The 19438-nt window shown below is 40.8% G+C and overlaps 2 protein-coding genes across 3 annotated transcripts; one reads left to right on the plus strand and one right to left on the minus strand.

The window, feature by feature from the left end:
* The first annotated feature begins 7474 nt into the window (after positions 1–7474).
* On the plus strand, positions 7475–12774 carry LOC311262836 (four and a half LIM domains protein 2). 2 transcript variants are annotated; one of them, XM_084362584.1, is made up of 6 exons: positions 7475–7535; positions 10242–10417; positions 10646–10820; positions 11944–12113; positions 12261–12447; positions 12538–12774. In XM_084362584.1, exons 2-6 carry the CDS (start codon positions 10262–10264, stop codon positions 12687–12689), a joined length of 840 nt encoding a protein of 279 aa, XP_084218710.1. In that variant the 5' UTR covers positions 7475–7535; positions 10242–10261; the 3' UTR covers positions 12690–12774. The 2 variants fall into 2 exon arrangements, with proteins under 2 accessions (XP_084218710.1, XP_084218711.1); XM_084362585.1 differs by lacking the exon at positions 7475–7535 and adding an exon at positions 9915–9969.
* Positions 12775–12915: 141 nt separating this feature from the next.
* cUnh2orf49 (chromosome Un C2orf49 homolog) lies at positions 12916–18718 on the minus strand (the record flags this gene model as incomplete). The annotated part of the gene is made up of 4 exons (XM_084362586.1): positions 12916–16658; positions 17067–17322; positions 18258–18421; positions 18608–18718. The coding sequence occupies 4 exons, from the start codon at positions 18716–18718 to the stop codon at positions 16602–16604; spliced, it is 588 nt and encodes a 195-aa protein (XP_084218712.1). The 3' UTR covers positions 12916–16601.
* Positions 18719–19438: the final 720 nt, after the last annotated feature.

Here is a 19438-nt window from a genome sequence, read left to right on the forward strand (position 1 = left end):
GTGTCATACACTGTTTTTAGACCCACATTTGTCCTACGGCACAGAGTGAGTGAAAATGTGTACAGGAGGTTTTTAATCATCTGTGTAACCTAATGTACACAGGAGACAGGTGTGGAAAAATACAATAATTTCCCAAATTTGAATTTAATTTCGAGGACCATTAATGTGTTTTGGCCCTTGCTCAAGTTTAAAAACGTATAACTTAGAGGATAGCGCCCCAGATTTTACACATTAAAGTGTTGGGGAGTAATACTTCATATGTGAAAAAAGTAGTATAAGCATTTTAACCTAACCCTAAACTAACCCTAGATGCATGTAATCTGACACTCAGTGGCTAAGTTGCATTGTGGATAATGTAGGCTCCAGGTTTTGAAAAGGAAGAAGAATGCATAGAATAAAAAAGGGGATATCTCTGGTTCTGCTGTATTGATTTTGGTCATCCTTTTGGTCAAACTGTCCACTCTGTGTCCAACAATGTTATAGGAGTGCAATGCTAGAGCAGTGGACTGCTTTTTAAAACCTGGCACATACATTACCCGCAATGCAACTGCCACTCAGTGACATCAATGGAGGCAATTTATCAGATAACATGCATCTTCCTCTGGAGCCACAAAAGGTTGTTTACTACTATCTTCACATATTCAGTAATAGTCTCCAAGACTTTTAAACACACTTTAACATAGAATTGATGGAAGTACCCTTTAATTTTGAAACTTTCAGTCTTTCCTGGTTTTGTGATAAACTGGTGGAATGTTCCCCTGCCTATCTCCTCTCTTGTATCTTCGGACAAGTAAACACAACAAACACGTTTTTTCCTTCATTACTCGTTTTCCTTCAGTTTATTTGAAGATAATCAGGTTACATGATGTTCTACATGCAGCTTTAAAGGTGCCATGTTATTTAAGAACTGGACATTGTCCAGTTTATACAAACAAACAGGGGGCAGTATATCGCCAGAGTAACCGCTAACCGCTGCTAACTGTAGCTGCCGTTAGCTAGTTAGCTCAGTCAACCACGCAGCTAGTGGTCGTATTAGCTGACTCTGCCCGGACTGGGAGCTCGGAGCACCAGGGGAGTGTTGATGTTGTTTACTATCTGACTATCACTTCTTGTGGTACAAATTGGCTAGGGGCTAGCTGGTTAGCATGCTAACTTTAAGAGATATTTCTGCAACACAATATAAACATCAACATCAAATTGTTATTCTGACCTAAAATGCTTGCACCTTTAAACATATCATGAAAAGCAATCCAACCCATGTTTGTCTGGTTTCACAATGAATGATGGGACTCAGGATATACAGTCCATCTATGTGGGATAAATAAATATAAATAGCAGTGAATCTTCGACAGTCTAAGATATACCTTGGACTTACAGCCAAAGCATCATTTTACTTACTTCTGCAGTGATACAAGTGAAGCCCCACAATACAGTACATGAGGAAACATTATTTTATAAAGACTAATTCTGCCTACTTTTCTTCTATTGTCCACAAGTTTCAGTTGCTGGAAGAAAGAATCACATGCTGTCATCATTTCATCGCATAATTTTGATGTCAAAACCCCTCCACGAATTGCACCAAAATATCCCTCAGTGAATTATTTGAATTAAATTGTTGGAGCAAGTTGAAACAGCAATTTAAAACTAAGTGGGGCTAGTTTTAACTTTTAAATTGTTGGGGCTTAATTCTTATATTACATAACCACAAAGCAAATCCCGTGGTTAGATGGAGGGACTGTAAGGCTGGCACCTTTAAGACTTTGCCGCCCCAATCTCAGGACATTTACAAGCAACAATGTTTTTCTCAGATCTTATTTAATCAAGCAGTTCATTAGACCCGGGTCAGTGATGAGACTGTCCCATTGACAGCAGAATTGGATCACTCAATCAAAGAAAAAAAGCATTGACCCTGTTATAGCCGCATGTTTAGTCCAGTCCAGAATAAACATTATTACAAGAAGTAAGAGAGCACTAACTGAATCGCATGATGTAAAATAAGGACATGACTTCCCTTCCAACTTTTCTAATGTGCATATACAGTACAGTTGCTTTATACATTTTTTTCAACACTGATGTTGATAAGATTCTGCCTCAGATGGGATAATAGGATATGACTATATAGAGCAATAGTTTAGCATTTTGGCAAATATGCTTATTCACTTCACAGAGTTAGATGAAAATATATGTGCATTAAGTATAAAGCTACAGCTGGCAGCTAATTAGCTTAGCTTAGCATAAAGTCCCAAAACAACCAAGCGAGCTGGTAACAAAATCCACCTTCCAGCATCTCTAAAGCTCACTATAGTTAACACATTACAGTTTTACTAGCGCTTATGTGCAGGACTATTTCTTGGTTGGGAGCACTGACTGAAGTCTTATAACCTCCTCAAAACTGTAACTTGTCATTTTTGCAATTAGCTTTTTCAATCTGTACAAAAACCAAAGTAAAAAAGAAGCATTACAGTTTTATAAGGGCTTGTGTGCAGGACTACTTCTAGGCTTGGAGGGGTGACTACCTGAAGTCTCTTTGGCCCCTAGAAGATGCAACTTGACATTTTTACACTTTGTATTTTTTATGGATTAAAGAAAAGCTATAACATAAATATTTAGGGAGTTTTACAGGTGCTGGTATGTGGATTTTAGTACAGCAGAGCCAGGCTGCACCCCCAGTTCCCAGTATTTGTGCTATGCTAAGCTAACTGGCTGTTTGCTTTAGCCTTACAATGAATGGTGTACTATAAGGGGATATCTTCTCATCTACCTCTTAACGAGGAAGCAAATAAGAGTATTTTCTAAAATACTGTATCAAACTATTTATTTCAGTTTAGGTAATCCAGTCTTCTGAGTCTTCAGCATCTAATCATGGCTAGTACTCCTGAACTAATTCCTGCTGTACACTTGCTAAGCTACAAGTATACCCTATCCCCACACTGGGAGGCCAAAATGATTCTGTCCTTCTTCATCACTTCTAATTGGCCATTTGGGACCTTCATTATGACGCTGCACGTTCCTGTAAGTCAGTTTCTGGGATCCATTTCAACCTGTTTGACTGCTTGCAGTGCAGTGAAGTTCTTCCAGAGGATCATATTGGATCTTGGATGACCCAGAGAAATTCCAGTCCAATTGGTTGCTGTGGCATTAATGATTAACGGTCCACTGGTGATGATGGGGTCTGCCTGGCTTGACCTTTCCACATGGCTGTATTTGCAGCAGAAGTAAGCACCAGGCTTTAGCATCACGATAGCCTTGCAGTGCCCAGACAGCTGCACATTTATCCCCTGGCCTAAGCAGCTGAGGTGGAGGCCTCAATCCAGACCACAGAGCGGGGGAGGGACAACTGTGTGCCTGCTGGACACAGGCAAAATGCAAAGGCTTGGGGCTGTGAGGCAAGGACTGAGGGCATGAGATGGTAGCTCTGGGCATAAAAAAGATTTGGCCTTGAGGCATTCATTAGACCACATGTTTCAGGTTAAGTGAATAAACATGACTTCCTGAATCAAATACTTAAATATTATTAGAGAAACATGTTGAACATATGTGGTTTCTACATGGATCTTTGAAATCCTTTTAGTGTTTTATTGTTAGTAAATCATAAAAGATACCACATGTCTGTTAGGCAGAGTAATCAAATTAAAACTGATTCCAGTATTGTCCTGGGAACTTATACAACATCCTCTTCTGTCTGACAAACTGACATCTGACTTCAATTATGCCTACTACAGAACAACACAGCTTCGTCTTTGTCCAAGTTGTCTCTTAAAACATGGTTAGGGTGGCAATCATCACAGGATTGCCTCTAAACAGGGAATAAAAAGTCCCTGGTGCTAATCTAATTTGTCAGCTAATATTCGGAGAACATTACATCTAAGAGCAGTAAAGAAAACATTGTTTTAGCATTAAAAGAAAAGCACAATGTTTCACTTATATCTCCATACCATGGCAAATAACAAGGTTAAGAATCTACAGCCATGCTAGGGGTTCTCTGAGGATACACTGCAGTGCTATGAGCTAAATGCTAACATTAACATTGCCTACAAACATGCGCAACACTAACATGCCGATGTTTAGCATGTATGCCATGTTCACCATCATAGTTAAGCATGTTAGCATGTTAGCATGCTGACATGTTCCTATCAGCACATTTTTTTAATCTGAAGAGGTCACTGGTGAGGTCGCTGAGGAAACGATTATTGGCGACACTTCCACATGAAGAAGAATCATATCGACCTTCACTGAATAAGACTTTATATTTTAAAAACAGCAACCAAAATAGTATACAGTTAATGAGTAACATGTATAATCTGCAACAAAAACGTAGATTAAAAATTAGCCTGTTGGGCGCTGACTTTCACCGCCCCAAGGCCGTGATAAACAGCGCAAATAGGAATCGACGTAGGAGAAGGTGACATAGAAGTCCGCAGAGTTGGAGGAGCCTTGAATTGTGGAGAATAGATAGAAAGAAAGAAAGAAAGAAAGAAGAAAAAAAAATTCAGTTAAGTCGCTGAAAACAACGCTGTTTGAGAGGAGAACACTGCAGGAAAAGCTTGGAGTGAAAGAGCTCAGACCCGACCAGCCGACATCGTTATAAAACAAGCGCAAGGCAGAGGAAGACAGTACACCCTGTCTTTTTCATGAAGCCGGTTTGCTAAGAAGTCGTGGCTTACTGCATGCAGTGCTTATTTTGCTTTCCCGGCCTCCTTTTTCAAACAGCAGGAACCGAACCAGCATGGATCCACTCAGGCATGACCAATTTAAAGCACTTTGCCGAAAAAGTGAAAAGACATGAACAAGCTAAGAGCCACATGGAAATGCTATGCGTCTTGGCATGTTTGGTAGAGTAAATCTCGCTACTCAGCTTGATGAAGGCTACAGGATAGGGATCCGAAGACACAACGAGGAGGTTGACAGAAACAGGCGCATCTTGTTTAAACTGTGTAAAGTTCTGAGGTGCGTTTGAGCTAGCCCTGCGTTGCCATGATGAAAGTGTACGCTCAGAAAATCTGGGCTGCATCAATAGATGCAGCAGCACAAGAACATCTGCAGAGTGCGTCTGTGTTTAAAGGAACACCTAAAACAGTACAGAATGAACCCTCAGTTTTGAGAGAGCACATCTTTGAAGAAATCAGTGCTGACTTGTTTTAAGTCATTTTAGTCATTTTTTGAGCTAAAATATCAAACATTTGCTGTTTCCAGGTTCTTGAATGTCATTTTTTTCTGGTGTTCTTCTTGTCATTTATGATAGTAAATGAAGAGTGTTAGGTTTGATAAGCAGGGCTCTGGGAATGTTTGCAAAACTTGTGGGGTCATTTTAACGTGGTAATTATTCCTTTTGTTGTGGAAAAACCATATCAGACAAATAATACTGTTCCAAGCAGAGTATCTTCATTTTCATTTATTTTAATAGACAGGTGTGATGCACCGGTCGGGGGCTTTGGCGCATCCTACTGGTTATAGCTCATCTTTCAAATTATTTTTACTAAAAAAAAAAAATTTCACCAGCTGCCACTGCTAAGCAGTAATAACAGAGTTAGTACTGTTCACTCGATAAAGTTGCGAACCAAGAGTTCATGAATGAATGATACACCGTATCAATCGAGGATCGAGTTACAGGTGCCTGCCTGAAAAGATCTCTTTTTTATACATGATGCAACTCATACAAACATGAATACATGCATGCACATGGAAACACAGCACAAACACAACACTGTGTGATGCACCCTTCTCTTTATGGCTGTCTATAAATAGAGCCCTTGAATCTAGTGACGCATTTTCTAACTGGAGAGTGTCCAGGGAGCACCGGGTCAGGAAAACCTGCTTCAGACAGACAGAGAGAGAGAGAGAGAATTAGGAAGAGCGTGGGGTTGATGGACGAGGGTGGTGTGTGAACAAGAGAGTGTGGGGCTGCAGAAAATAGTGCCAGAATTTTCTTAGAAACGATATAGGTGTCTGTCATTACGGGGCCTGGACACTGTACCCGACACGTTGGAGGTCTGGGCTTGAATGCGTATTCCCTTGTGAGTAAAATACAGGGAGGTAGAGACAGATGAGACATATATAGGGACAAAATCTCGCAGGACAACAATTTTTGACATTTGACCCTTGGCATCCTTTCCATCATGCATCAGTCTATAGGAAGATTCTGGCATTTTGGTAACAGTGTGCATTGTGTGTTTGTGTGTTTGTGTGTGTGTGTGTGTGTGTGTGTGTGTGTGTGTGTGTGTGTGTGTGTGTGTGTGTGTGTGTGTCAGAGGTGGAGGAAGTACTCAGATTGTATTTAAGTAAAAGTAGCAAGAACTCTGTTACAAGTTAATGTCATGCATTTAAGTATTACAATATACTTAACAATAAAACTTCTCATTGTGCAGAATGGCTAATTTTGAATAAGTAAGTAGTATTATATAACAGGATTATAATTAAATATATGTTAATTCATGTTATGTTTAGTCACATTCCCCGACTTTGCAACGCTCACCCAAAAGTTATAGTGACAGGTGACCAAATAAAATATACCGTGTTTGCTAGACAAAATTACAGATTTTCCTGGGTTTGAACATCATTAGAAAGAAAAAGTACACAACTCAACGAAATATAGATGTCTATAGTTGTTTTCTGACATTTTAACGCAGAATGTTAGGTATAACTTTGATGACAAAGCTGGCAAAGGTGGCCAAACAGCTGGAAATCAGAGATGGACGGACCATGTTCAGTGTTCAGTGTTCAGTGGAACAAGGTGGACTGTTTTAGACTTACATCAATGCTTGGTGCTCACACGCAGTCAAAGGTGATGGATGGTGTTTCCCAGATGTCAAACTTTTAATTGAGGATGACAACCACATTATCATCACCATGTTACTGCTGTTTCCATTCACCCCTGGCACAAATGTGTTTATGAACAGTATATATGTGTATAAATAACTATCACATACACATTATAATGATAATTCATTAGTTGATTATATTTTCTTTTATTAAACAGTAGTCACTAAAGTTGTCAAATGAATGTAGTGGAGTAAAAAGTACAAGTGCCTCTAAATTGTACACTTGATTAAATGTGCTTTCCACCACTGGTTTGTGTGTAATATTATGATAATGATAACCGCAGATAACTCTGATTAAATGAACACAGTAAATGAGAAGAATGACCTTCTTTCCTCCAGGAAGTGAGATAGGGAGGGATGATATGATCAGGCTGTTGTGGGGAGAAACACAAATATTAGAAGGATGAAGTGAAATGTAAGTGAGAGAGTGAACAACTGAGTGACCTTAAAAGGCTTCACGGTCTTGCTGGTGACTGAATGAGCAAGTGAAAGGGGGCCTTGGGGTTATCTCTGTGAAGCACCGCTGTATTTATAGATCATCTCAAAAAAGACTCCCTGCCCCCTTGCTGGCTACCCCCCTGCAGTTGCCCCTCCCCTGCTTTCAATTAGCCCCTGATGGGTGGAGTAATGCAATCAGGAGTAACTTCAGCTCTCCCGCAGCCTCCTCTCTCAGTCTGCCCCAGACTCCGCACAGGCACACACTCCTCAGATAGGAAGGTAAGACCCGACTCTGTTCAGCTGCTCCACTCTCCATCCATTCCCGCGTCCATCTTTCCACCCATTTCACTGGTCTTTATCCACCGTGTCTTCCATCCTCCGGGGCACAGCTGCTCACTGTGCGCCTGCCTCCCCACCCGTCTGCTCATGTTCTCCCTCTTTCCACCTGCACAGTACCTTCACTACTTAACCACCTCCTTCCTCGCTCAGCACTTTCTGTCTCAGAGACGGTGCCTGACTTCCTTCTTTCATTAAATCATTTTATTTTCTATTTTCCTCCAAAAAGCTGTCAGCTCAGAGCTCATTTCCACCCTTCTTTTCCCCCCACTTCTCATCTCACACTCCAGAAAAAACTGTGTGTGTTGATAGAGATGTCTGCTCCTCGCTTTTTATTACACAGTAGTGACTTGGCAAAGTGGTCTGTTCTTTTGCTTTTTTTGTGGTTTTACAGCATCTGACCCACTTCACAGTATAGTATGGTTTAGTATAAATCTTGTAGTCACACTTTCAAAGTGCAGAAAAGTCCCTGCTAGATCTCTCAATAGTAGATCAGTATTATCTACTGTATGTACAGTAGCTTGTGATTCAACAGTTGGTGAAAGGGGTTACTGAAAACGTTTAATTTTGCATTTAGTTTGAGTTTGGACGGGGTCTGACAGGAGCATTCTCAACTGAGAGCTTAATTTGATTCAACATTTAAGTCCATTATCCACTTACAAGGCTATTGCTTGTGTTTTACTTATTGAATTGACCAAGAATTTCCGGAAAACAGCTGATTTGGAAGAGTAGAAAACGGATGTAAAAAAGCTGTGTAGAGGTCTCACTGTCAGAGAGTAGTTGTTTATGGCTTGCGGTTGCAGTTTAGATGGTAGGATAACATTTTTAACCTTTCTGGAAGTGCCGTTAAAGAGTTGCAGATGTTAGGTGTTCAGCCTGACTAAAAAACTAGACTTACTTGCGAAGAATAGTGAAATAACTGCAAATTTAAGCAAATAAAAGCCCAAATGTTACATGTCACAGATAAATCAGTTTCAGCATATATGTTGCTTGATACGCTGATATTAAATTCAGATAATAATGAAAAAAATAAGCTTGGGATGATTTATAATTATTAAATTCCTCGTGAAGTTTACTGTTTTAGTGCATTTCTGTCATTTTAGACAATAAAATCTTTTGTTAAACTGTAAAATACCTCTGTTAAATGTCTTGGTCACATGTGTTTCATAACCACATTTGAGGGATTATTGCAAAAAATGTGGCATCGCCATCAGCCCAAAAATCGAGTAAGAATCTGGCTCCACTTTTAATCCAGATATCTGATGGTCTGGGTGACACCTACTGGAACTTTCTCGGGATAGACCGGGCTGTAGCTCAGTTTGGCATCAAGCGATTTGCACCGTGAGACTCCCAGATGGGGCCGCATCAAAGGGACCCCCAGAAGCTGGGAAACAGCTGCCTGACATGTCTGGATAGCTCAAGGTTTTATTTGTGGCAGTTCAGATTATCCTTTTTTTATTTTTAGGAGTCAGATAAATCCTTACATAAGCTAGGTGAGTCATGGCGGGAGACAGACAATGAGGGAATGTGGGAGGGGGCTGACAATAACTCGGAGCAGAAAGGACAGGCAGATTAAACGTCTCAGTTTCATTCAGCCAAATAAAAGACGATAACCTTTTGAGTGTGGGGAACATCACAAATCACTCACAGAGATTATGTTTGAACACTGAGGTGGGCTTACATAGTGATCATACATAGATAAAGTTCTGACAGTCTGATAAAACAGCAAAATAACAGGAATTATTGAGGATAAACTAAAAACAGGAAGGCAAGAAATTAAGAAATGCAGAAAAGACTTAAGCAGTGTCAGAGGGGAATTTATAGGGGAAAAGTATTTAATATGGTTAAAGCTTCGCTGAGGAATAAAGGGACATATAGTAAGAAGAATAAAAGAGTATGCGTGTGAGTGACCATCTTATCTTCTCTATAAGGCTAACAAAGACACACACATACACTGAAACATACAGCCTACACTATCCTCCGTCAACAGAGAGTAAGAGTATTTAAGCACAGGTGGGATAACCAGAGGGCTTAACAGACGCACCACAAACAGCTGCAGATTGTGAGCAGCCATTATTACAAGTGCCATTCAAACCCACTTACACACTGAGACACACATTCGCTCATTTACACACACACACGCACACACACACACAGGATGACAAGGGATACTGTGCTCGGGTGCTGACAGCTGGACGTGAGGTGATGGATGGGTCGTTGTACAGTGTGCATGACGAGCGTTGGTATGCACCGGGGCAAAAGTTGACTGTCTCTAAGCAGGACTGATAGGGGTTATTTATAACCTCCTCATCTGTCACCTTCTCCTACGCCGAGAACAAAATGAAGGACTGCCGAGAGATGGGAGGGAGAGATGAAGGTGGAGAAATGCAACATGGAAAAAGGCTGTAATGTGAAGGGTCTTGATATCGAACTCTTCCTAGAAGGCATTCATTTCTGGGAATTTACAATCTCTAAGAAATGTCTACATGCTGCAGCAAAGAGACCTAACTGTCTAACAAACCTAATGTCATTAAGGCGATAGAATATGGAAAATAGTCTTTCATCTTCCAGTGAATGCTGTTATTCATGTGAAATTCTACCTCACCTCCTCTTTCTTTCTGTGTCTCTTTGTCCTCTTCGCTCTCTCAGCTGAGTGACTCCAGGTCAAGATGACCGAGCGCTACGACTGCCACTACTGCAAGGAGTCCCTGTTTGGGAAGAAGTATGTCCTGAGAGAGGAGAATCCCTACTGTGTGAAATGCTACGAGAGCCTGTACTCCAACACCTGTGAGGAGTGCAAGAAGCCCATTGGCTGCAACTCCAGGGTAAGTGATGTCACAAACAAATGTACAAATGATCCATGACATACTTCATTTTTAAAAAGAGAATTGCTTCTTGCTGATAATAAAGTTAAAATCTGCCAACAACATGTGAAACATGTGTGAAACATCAAGTGTAATTAGATATTTTTCACTAAAATGTAAGCCAATACTCAGGTAAGCCTTGTAGTATTTGCGGTGTATCACTTTCAATCTGCTGTTCTTCTTCTCAAGGATCTGTCCTACAAGGACCGTCACTGGCACGAGGACTGTTTCAAGTGCTTCCAGTGCAAGCGCTCACTGGTGGACAAGCCCTTCTCCACCAAGGATGAACAGCTGCTCTGCACTGAGTGCTACTCCAATGAGTACTCCTCCAAGTGCCATGACTGCAAGAAAACCATCATGCCAGGTAGGTAGAGGGCGACGTGTCTAAGTTAAAGGTCCAGTGTGTAGGATTAAGTGGCATCTAGCAATAGCTGCTAAAACTAGCTCTCTCTGGAGCTAGTGTCTGGTTTGTTGACTCTGGGCTGCTGTAGAAACATGGCTCATTCTGAAGTTAAGAATAACATTCATTCCTACTTACGTTGATAATACAATACTGAAAACATAGTCATGAATATATTTCATTATGATGATCCTACATGTTGGACATTAAAGTCGATAACACTTAAAAGTGCTCACTTGCTGCTCAACCTTATCCTCGTCACCCTGAGCTAGACTGTTATTATCATGTATATTAATACAACTGTTCACAAAAATGTCCACGCTTCACCAACCAAGATATTGCAGTACGTGAGAGTCAAACACACAAACTATCTTACATTTAGATGCTGGCAAATATATCATATATTGTATGCACAGTAAACCAGTGGTGATCAGATAGCATCAAATAACTCATTAAAACCAAACTCATCAGAAAAGTTAACTCAAATTCATTTGACATGCATGTTGATTTTTCAAATTGGCCCATCTGCTTATAAGTGAGAGGCGGTGTTAATGACCTGTCCTGCAGCCAGCAACCAGGGGACCAATGGTGATTGTTTGTCATCTGCTCCTATAGCATCATGTAAATATGCAATCTCCTGATTGACATTAAATAATGAGTTTCCTTTAATGGTGATTTCTTTAAAACAATATTGTTCAGGTGGAAAAAGCACAAGATACATGACCTCTAAATTTGGAACAGCCTTACCACCAGTAACAGCAAATATCAAGGGGAGATGAAGAGCAAGCTAGAAACTCCTCATACTGTAATTAGAATAACGCAGCTCACCTGGAGGTATCACAGAAGGTACTGGGTATGTACTCTTTGCTCATGTGTATTTTGAAAGTAGAACATCAGTGCACAGAGAAGCATAGAGCCACACGCCTAACAGTCCTAACATCCAGGACAAGCCTTTTATTTCTGTAGCTGTTATTAAGGAACAATGAAGTTAAGCTCAAGTTTTTCCATAAATTGGACCAAAAGTTCTTGACGTGAATATTTCACGACTTTTTCTCCATTCACTCCCTTCATTTATGTTTCTCTGAAGGCTCCAGGAAGATGGAGCACAAGGGGAACAGCTGGCATGAGACCTGTTTCACCTGCCAGAGATGCCAGCAGCCTATTGGCACCAAGAGCTTCATCCCTAAGGACAACCACAACTTCTGTGTGCCCTGCTATGAGAAGCAGTTTGCCATGCAGTGTGTGCACTGTAAGAAGGTAAGACGCGACTCTCAAAAGTAGCTGGTTTTTAAAGTATAACTGTATTTTTCTCCATCTTAACTCAGAGAAGCATGATTACACGTCCTGTATGTGCAAGAAAGATGTGTGACAATATGTCATTGCTGTCTTGCTCCCTGCTATCAGCCCATCACCACAGGCGGGGTGACCTATCATGACCAGCCCTGGCACAAGGACTGCTTCCTGTGCACCAGCTGCAAGCAGCAGCTGACTGGCCAGAGGTTTACCTCTAGAGATGACTTTGCCTATTGTCTCAACTGCTTCTGCAACCTTTATGCCAAGAAGTGTGCTTCCTGCACCACCCCCATCAGTGGTAATCATAACTAATCAAATTATCATTCTTCCTATGAGTCGACAGGATTGTTTATAGTTATTTTGAATCGTACTTCTTCTTCTCTTCCAGGTCTTGGAGGAAGCAAGTACATTTCCTTTGAGGAGCGCCAGTGGCACAACGACTGCTTCAACTGTAAGAAGTGCTCCGTGTCCCTGGTCGGTCGTGGCTTCCTGACTGAACGTGATGACATCCTGTGCCCGGAGTGCGGCAAGGACATCTGATTCGTCTGAGGGCGTCAGATACATCTGATCTGATAACCATGTAATGACAGAGGAATGAAATAAATAAATAAATAAATAAATACTACCAGAGCACAGCATCTTTACAACTAGCATTGCTATGAATGTACATTGTTGTATGCCATGAAACAGAGACTAATAACAGTGTTATTTGAATTTAGAAAGTTTATTTAAGTTAAATGTTCACTCTGAGAAAAGAGTAATTACTAATAAAATAACTTTTGGCATGAATGTAAAGAGATTTGCTTATGAAACAGCAACATGTTTTCAGACAGACACTGTATGAAGCATTGTGAAATAAATTTACAGTATTAATATAGACGTGAAGTGTAATAATAATCACTGCTGTGTGCATGGATTAGCTTGATGAAGTGAGTAGCGGTTTTAGTAGAGGTTTTGTCAACGAGATCTGCTCTTACCAAAGGCCATTTTCCTGCCTCAGCTGGACAATAAAGTTTAATCTATTCAATTAGTTTACTGAAACTGCGTCTTTACTCTTATAATGGATAACTTTACTTGAACTTCATCTAAAAAAATGTTTCCATTGCCAAATTTGGAGGAGAAAATGCACACAATCTTGATATTAAAGTTACTGAAGATTGTTTCCTGAAGAGGACTTTAGATTTCCCTCATTTCTTACAACAATATTAGTTTAAGAATGTGTTTGGTACCGTTTATGTTACAATACCAGGATATCAGACATGGATCACAAAGCTTCTGACTTCTCTACTGTAATTAAATCGACAAAACTGATTCATTGTATTGACATAATTTATTTAAAAACTGTTGGTACAAAAATGACAATGGATTCAAAATGCTTGGTAAATCTTGTTTCTGTGTGTTTTTGATGAACTCTGATTACATCCACTTCAAACTAACTGCAAAGTCAACTGGCCACAATTCAAAATAAATATACTTTCAAAAAGACATTTTTCTTGGTCTAGCTGATATTCAAATATTTGCTTCCTGTGTGTCAAAATGGCTATTAAGCAGTATAATGGCCATTTCCATGTAATTTTACATTAATATTTAAAAAACCCTGAACAATCTGAAAACAGTGCTGAGGTTTACTCAGTGGAGAACAAATCGACACCTACTACTGTTTCAAAATTTCCGCATTAAGTTCAACATGATCTGTGTTTTTTTTTGTTTTTTTTTAAGGTATACCAGAGAAAAACTGAATATTTTATCAAATATTCACTATTATTTGCCTCATAACGTGTTTGCAATACCTCTTAGATATGTCCGTCATTTTGACAATCACAGTCTCAATGAGAGTCTATGGCACTTTCTAGAAAATCAGTCTGTCCAGTCAAGTCACAGAACCACCAATTACAAACTCTTAAAGAGCGACTCCATCTGTGCTCCCAGGTTTTTAAAATGGACACTCCCACTTAGCTGTTAGTAAACAAAGCAATGTATGTTACAGCGCTGATGCCCTCCACTCCCTCAACCCCCACACATAGAGATTTGCTGACAGTCAAAGCATATAGTGGCGAAAGTGTTCGAAGATTTGAGCTCAGAGGTACAAGATGATGCAATTTTACTATTATTAAACCTTCATTTAGAGGCATACTATGCAGGATTTGTCGGTAGCCGTTTGTAGAAACAGTATTCAAAGTTGGCTTATTGAGAGAGACTGAAGCCTGATTTATGCTTCTGCGTCGCGGCGTAGCTACGTCGTCGACGCAGACCCCTACGCTGACCCTGCGCCGTAGCCTGACGTGCGCCTCCAAAAAATCCTGACTACGCGTCGACGTGTCGAGACGCGAACGGCAAGGACAGTGATTGGTCCGCTCAGAACGTCATTTCCGGCAGTTGCTTTTCCGGTCAACAGTATAACAACACCAGTTGGCGGTGAATTGCAGAACAACGCGTTCCCTCGACGCAGAACTTCGAATGCTCAATGACGGCGTAGGGTCGACGACGTAACTACGCCGTCACCACGACGCAGAAGCATAAACTAGGCTTGAGTGACACAGAGCTAGTGTTGTAGTCAAGACCGCACCGACCGAGACCAAGACATTACCGAGACTGAGACAAGGCCAAGACATTTGGAGGTCGAGACCGAGACAAGACCAAGACCATATATATCAAAGGAAAATCATAACAAAACATCAAAATGTGAGTTTTCTTTTTATTTACGTGTGCAGGGGGACGTGTCAGTCACTCTCACACTGACACCGGGCAGGTAGCAGCTGCAGCTGGGGGAAATCTTTACACTACCAATGATTTGAAGTTATTAGCTGTTTTTGAGAGGGTCCTTTTTCACTCTTATCAGTAAGGCATGGACAAAAAGCCCATCAGCGGTGGTCTTGACCGGTCTCATTCAAAACACCAGAGTCCGCCCTGTCTGAGACTGAGACAGGGCCGAGTAAAAATGCCCTCGATTCCAAGACAAGACCAAGAACCTCAAAAAATGGTCTTGAGACCGGTCTCGAGACCAAGACCAATCTCGAGTACTAAAACACTACACAGAGCAGCATGAATGAATGAAGAGAAGGAGCGACATTAATGAGAACAAAGCAGTGAATCAGAGAAATAAAATGTTAATTTCTGATTGCGTCATGGTCAATACATTCCAAAGCACAAAAACAATCTTGTGGGAAGGTGCCGCATTGCCTCATTTTGTGCAAATTCAGCCGAAGTGCACATTTTATCCTGTCTGTTGTGAGTAGTTCCCTCGGTCATGTTCAAATGAGGGAAAAAGTCTACAGGTCTTCAACACAACACTTCTTATTCGAGCTATGAAATATGAAATCATCCATCTTTGCTCATCACATCTCAGTCTTTCTAACCCTCAGGTCCGCATAAATTACAGGTTAGAAATTCAGTTATCGTATTGGTATTGGCCATGAGAAGCAGGTAATTATCGGTTATGGGTGTCCATATCAGTGTTTCCCACACGTTTTACTTGGTCGGGCTGTTGTTTTGTACAAACTTGTAAGTGTACCTGGTTGTTGAGATTTCGTTTGGTGGTTTTGATCAGCTACATAATTAACAAGCTCCCTCCACACGCAGCTAACCTGCCGTTATGACAACGGAGTGAAGGGTGAAAAAAATTCTAACGCGAGGTGTGATTTTTGGGCGACTTCATAACAAATTTACTGCTGATGAAAAAAGCAGATAACATTGCTGGTAGAGAGAAAACAGAAACAAGAGATACAGAGAGGAGAGAGAAAGCCAGTGACAATTAAAGCAACACTATGTAATGTGGGCAAACTAGTAAAGCTCGTCTGGTGAACAACAATTGACTCATTCTCAGGTCGTCAAATACCGATGGCCCGCCAGAAGCACACAGCCATTCTGTAGGAAAAACTGCGTGTCAGGCAGCTCTACTTTAAAATATACATATTATGGCCAAAATTTGAAGGTTCAGATTTGAATAGATAAGGAACACTACTGGGAAGTTAAAGGACTTCAAAACCACAACAAAAAAAATAGATGCCTTTTAAACAAAATCCAGTCCACAGGCTCTCACAGCACTGGAGGCCATCTTACCAAAACCAACTCATGCACAGACAAGGTATACCAACAACCCTAATTAGATCGGAGGGTATTTCAGGAAAAAAAAAAATGTTGTGTTGTTATGTCCTGTAGAAGGTCTCCATGGGAGCGGAGGAGTTGCTGATTACTGATGGTAAGGCCACTTGAGGTTGTGGGAAGCAACATGGAAGCTTGTGACTTGAAAAGCAGGATGACCTCCACAGCACCACACCTTCTTGTCAAGAGCTGTGAGGTGGCCTCGACACACAGGTTAAAGGGTTTTCTGTTCCCTCTTGTGATGTAGTATGATGGGGAGAACACAGGCAGTGGGCAACAACATGTTGTGGGAGGGGAGTGGTCTGTCCTTCAGAGCCTGAGCTCCCGTCAGTTCCTGTCAGGGGTCAGAGGTCAGGGCCATGTCACATGCTGGATCTTTTTCTTTACCTCTGGAGAACTCACTGACTCCTGAAGAGATGGAAAACAAGAACATTTACAAGTATTACAAAAGTGGTCAATGTAACATATGATGTCTTAACAATGTTTTTGCTGATCCATTGGCATTTGTAAGTGTTTGTTTGCAAATACTGGTTTGATTCACAAAAACACCTTTTCTTTGATATCTTAGGGGTTTGTTTTCATCTTCATTTACACAGTGATTGTGGTTCTCTTTCAATATATTAGATATCAAATAATCACCTGTATTGTGAAAGTACTGTTTCAGTGTTTGTCTTACATGATTTCCCTCCCGATCACTATGCAAACGATACAATTAAATACAAGAAACACAGAACAAAGTTGATAATTGTGCACATTTTCCTTGAATCACACAGTAAATTTGTGTATTATTGAGTTGACATAACTAAGAGTTCCTACCGAGCTGTTTGCTCCCCGTTTCAGGTTTGTGTCTGTGTCGTTGCTGCGATTAATGGATGAAGAGGTGGAAGATGTGTTTGCAGACAACTTGCGAATGGGGTTGGACAGGTTTGCAACAGGGGGAGGTTTTAACCTGTCAGTGATTCCTGTCGGCACGTTGGATCCCTCTGGTTTCTTTACTTTTAGCGGGGCAGAGTGAGAGGAACTGCCATCAAACACAATCAGAGGCCTTTTCCTATGGTGGTCGTTACTGGAGCTGGAAATGATCAAACAACAACGACAACAATAATCAGTTGTTAACACTGAACAAAATGATGTGATAGAGAATCCAATATTTCCCCAGTTGGTATATCAACACATTACATTTTTGTATTTTCATTCCACTTTATAGTTCTACTCCCTCACATTTCAGGGGGAAATATGGTACTTTTCTGCAAATATATATAGACAGTTTTAGTACTGACTTCACATATTAAGTATGTGAATTCAAAATATGTGAAGACCTTATAAAATATCAGGTTTTCTTACAAATTTAACTACCCAAGACAAATAGAACTAAAACAATTAGTTGATTGACAAAAAAATATTTTGCATCTACTATAACTATATAATTATACACTGATAAACAATGCATTATTGTGAGCTGTTGAAATTCAATTTAAAGTGATAGTTGGGTCTTTTGATGTGGGACTGTATGAGAAACTTATCGCTAGTGTATTACTTATCAGTGTATTACCTGCAGTAGATGACCGTCAGCTCTACGCCTGTGTGGAGACACGGCGCCTAGCACCGACAGGAAGCAGAGCACTGTACTGACCGGGGATAAGTACCTTGTACATCCCCACATCAAAAGACCCCAACTATCACTTTAGGTAATTATCGGGTGTGGCTGGACAAACACTATGAAGGTGTCTGGTTTGTCTGAAAATAGACACCACCACTGTTAACCAGACGGGTCTAACCTGCTGGACTGCCAATCTTAAAACGGCACTGTTATATTAAACTAGCCTATGAGAGACTGGGGTGACCACATTGCAATACAAAGATAGAACTGGGCTTCAGTTTGTATTTTCCCCATCAGTTATGGTACACTGGCTGACCAAAACACAGAGTGATGTACTAAGTGATGACAGCACAATGGGGCAAACTTACTGCCCATGAAAACAAGGTAATGTCCTCCAGTAGAGCTACCTGTCTGTCCTGTGACCGGCCGGTGTCTGTCTCCCTCGGCTCTTCTCCATCCTCTTGCCCCAGCGGTTGTTGGGCAGGGTCCTCTGCGGCAGCGGGATGACATGCCTGAGGTACAGCTCTGTGAGCTGGTCCCGACTCTCACAGTCTTTGGTACTAACATGTTTCTGATTCAGACAGAAAGACCTGTTAGCTCACTTTGCAACGTCTGATATGAAGCTGACGCAACAGCTAATATAAACACACAGCTATGCTGAACGTTAGCCGGTATGCTGCTAACATTACGGCCGCTTCCCTCCTTAACATCCGCATTAAATGGGACTTTCCGCGTTCCTCTAGAAACATTAACTTACCTCACTTAAGAGTAGCTGCATAAAGTCTTGAGACAACAGCTCAGGGTGCAGTAAAAGATCCACATTAGAGGCACCGTCAGCCTTTCCATCTTTTCCCGTGGAGGTCGCCATATTTGATGCTCACCTACTCCCAGAATGCACCGCGTCACAACAACCCGGCGTGCCGACAGCAGAAACCAGGGTGGACACAGATCTTAATATAAATCTTTGTTTTCAATGCCCATTCAGTAACATCCAGCCTCTTATTGTATTTTATTTTTATCAAGAATAAAAGAGCTAACTGCAGACTTCACAAAACATTAGACAATAGCCTTATAAATGCTCAAATTACTCCAGTAACTACACTGACTGCAGATTTACCATCAACACAGGGCACATGTAGCATGGTCCTGTAGTCTAAGGTTAGGATACTTCTCCTTGGGCACATCTGTAGGACATAATGCAGTTTGAAGAACAGCTGTCCATTAAAGGTATTCCTTAAGAAGGGACGTTTAAATAGCTTATATTTAAACATTAAGAAAATTAAAACTTATTTATTCAATCAGTCCATAGATAATAATTGTTTAGCCAAATGTGTTTTGTTTGCGTAAATGTGATGTTGCACAGTCCATTGTGTTTGTACAGTACAAGCTCACTATGTGTAGATATAAAGACAGCATAGCCTTTGCAATAGTTCCCAGTGGAAAACGTAATCCCCTTTGTGTAGTTTAACCCCCTATATGTTAAAACATGCTTATAAGAAAATGTTAGTATTGTTCTATCAACATAAAATAAACAAATGTCTGTTATGCAGCTACTGAAAATGAAAATAAATGGAGAGCCTGGTCATGT

This window comes from Pagrus pagrus, assembly GCF_965226575.1.
Source record: "Pagrus pagrus genome assembly, chromosome: 9".
NCBI classification, from domain to species: Eukaryota; Metazoa; Chordata; class Actinopteri; order Spariformes; family Sparidae; genus Pagrus; species Pagrus pagrus.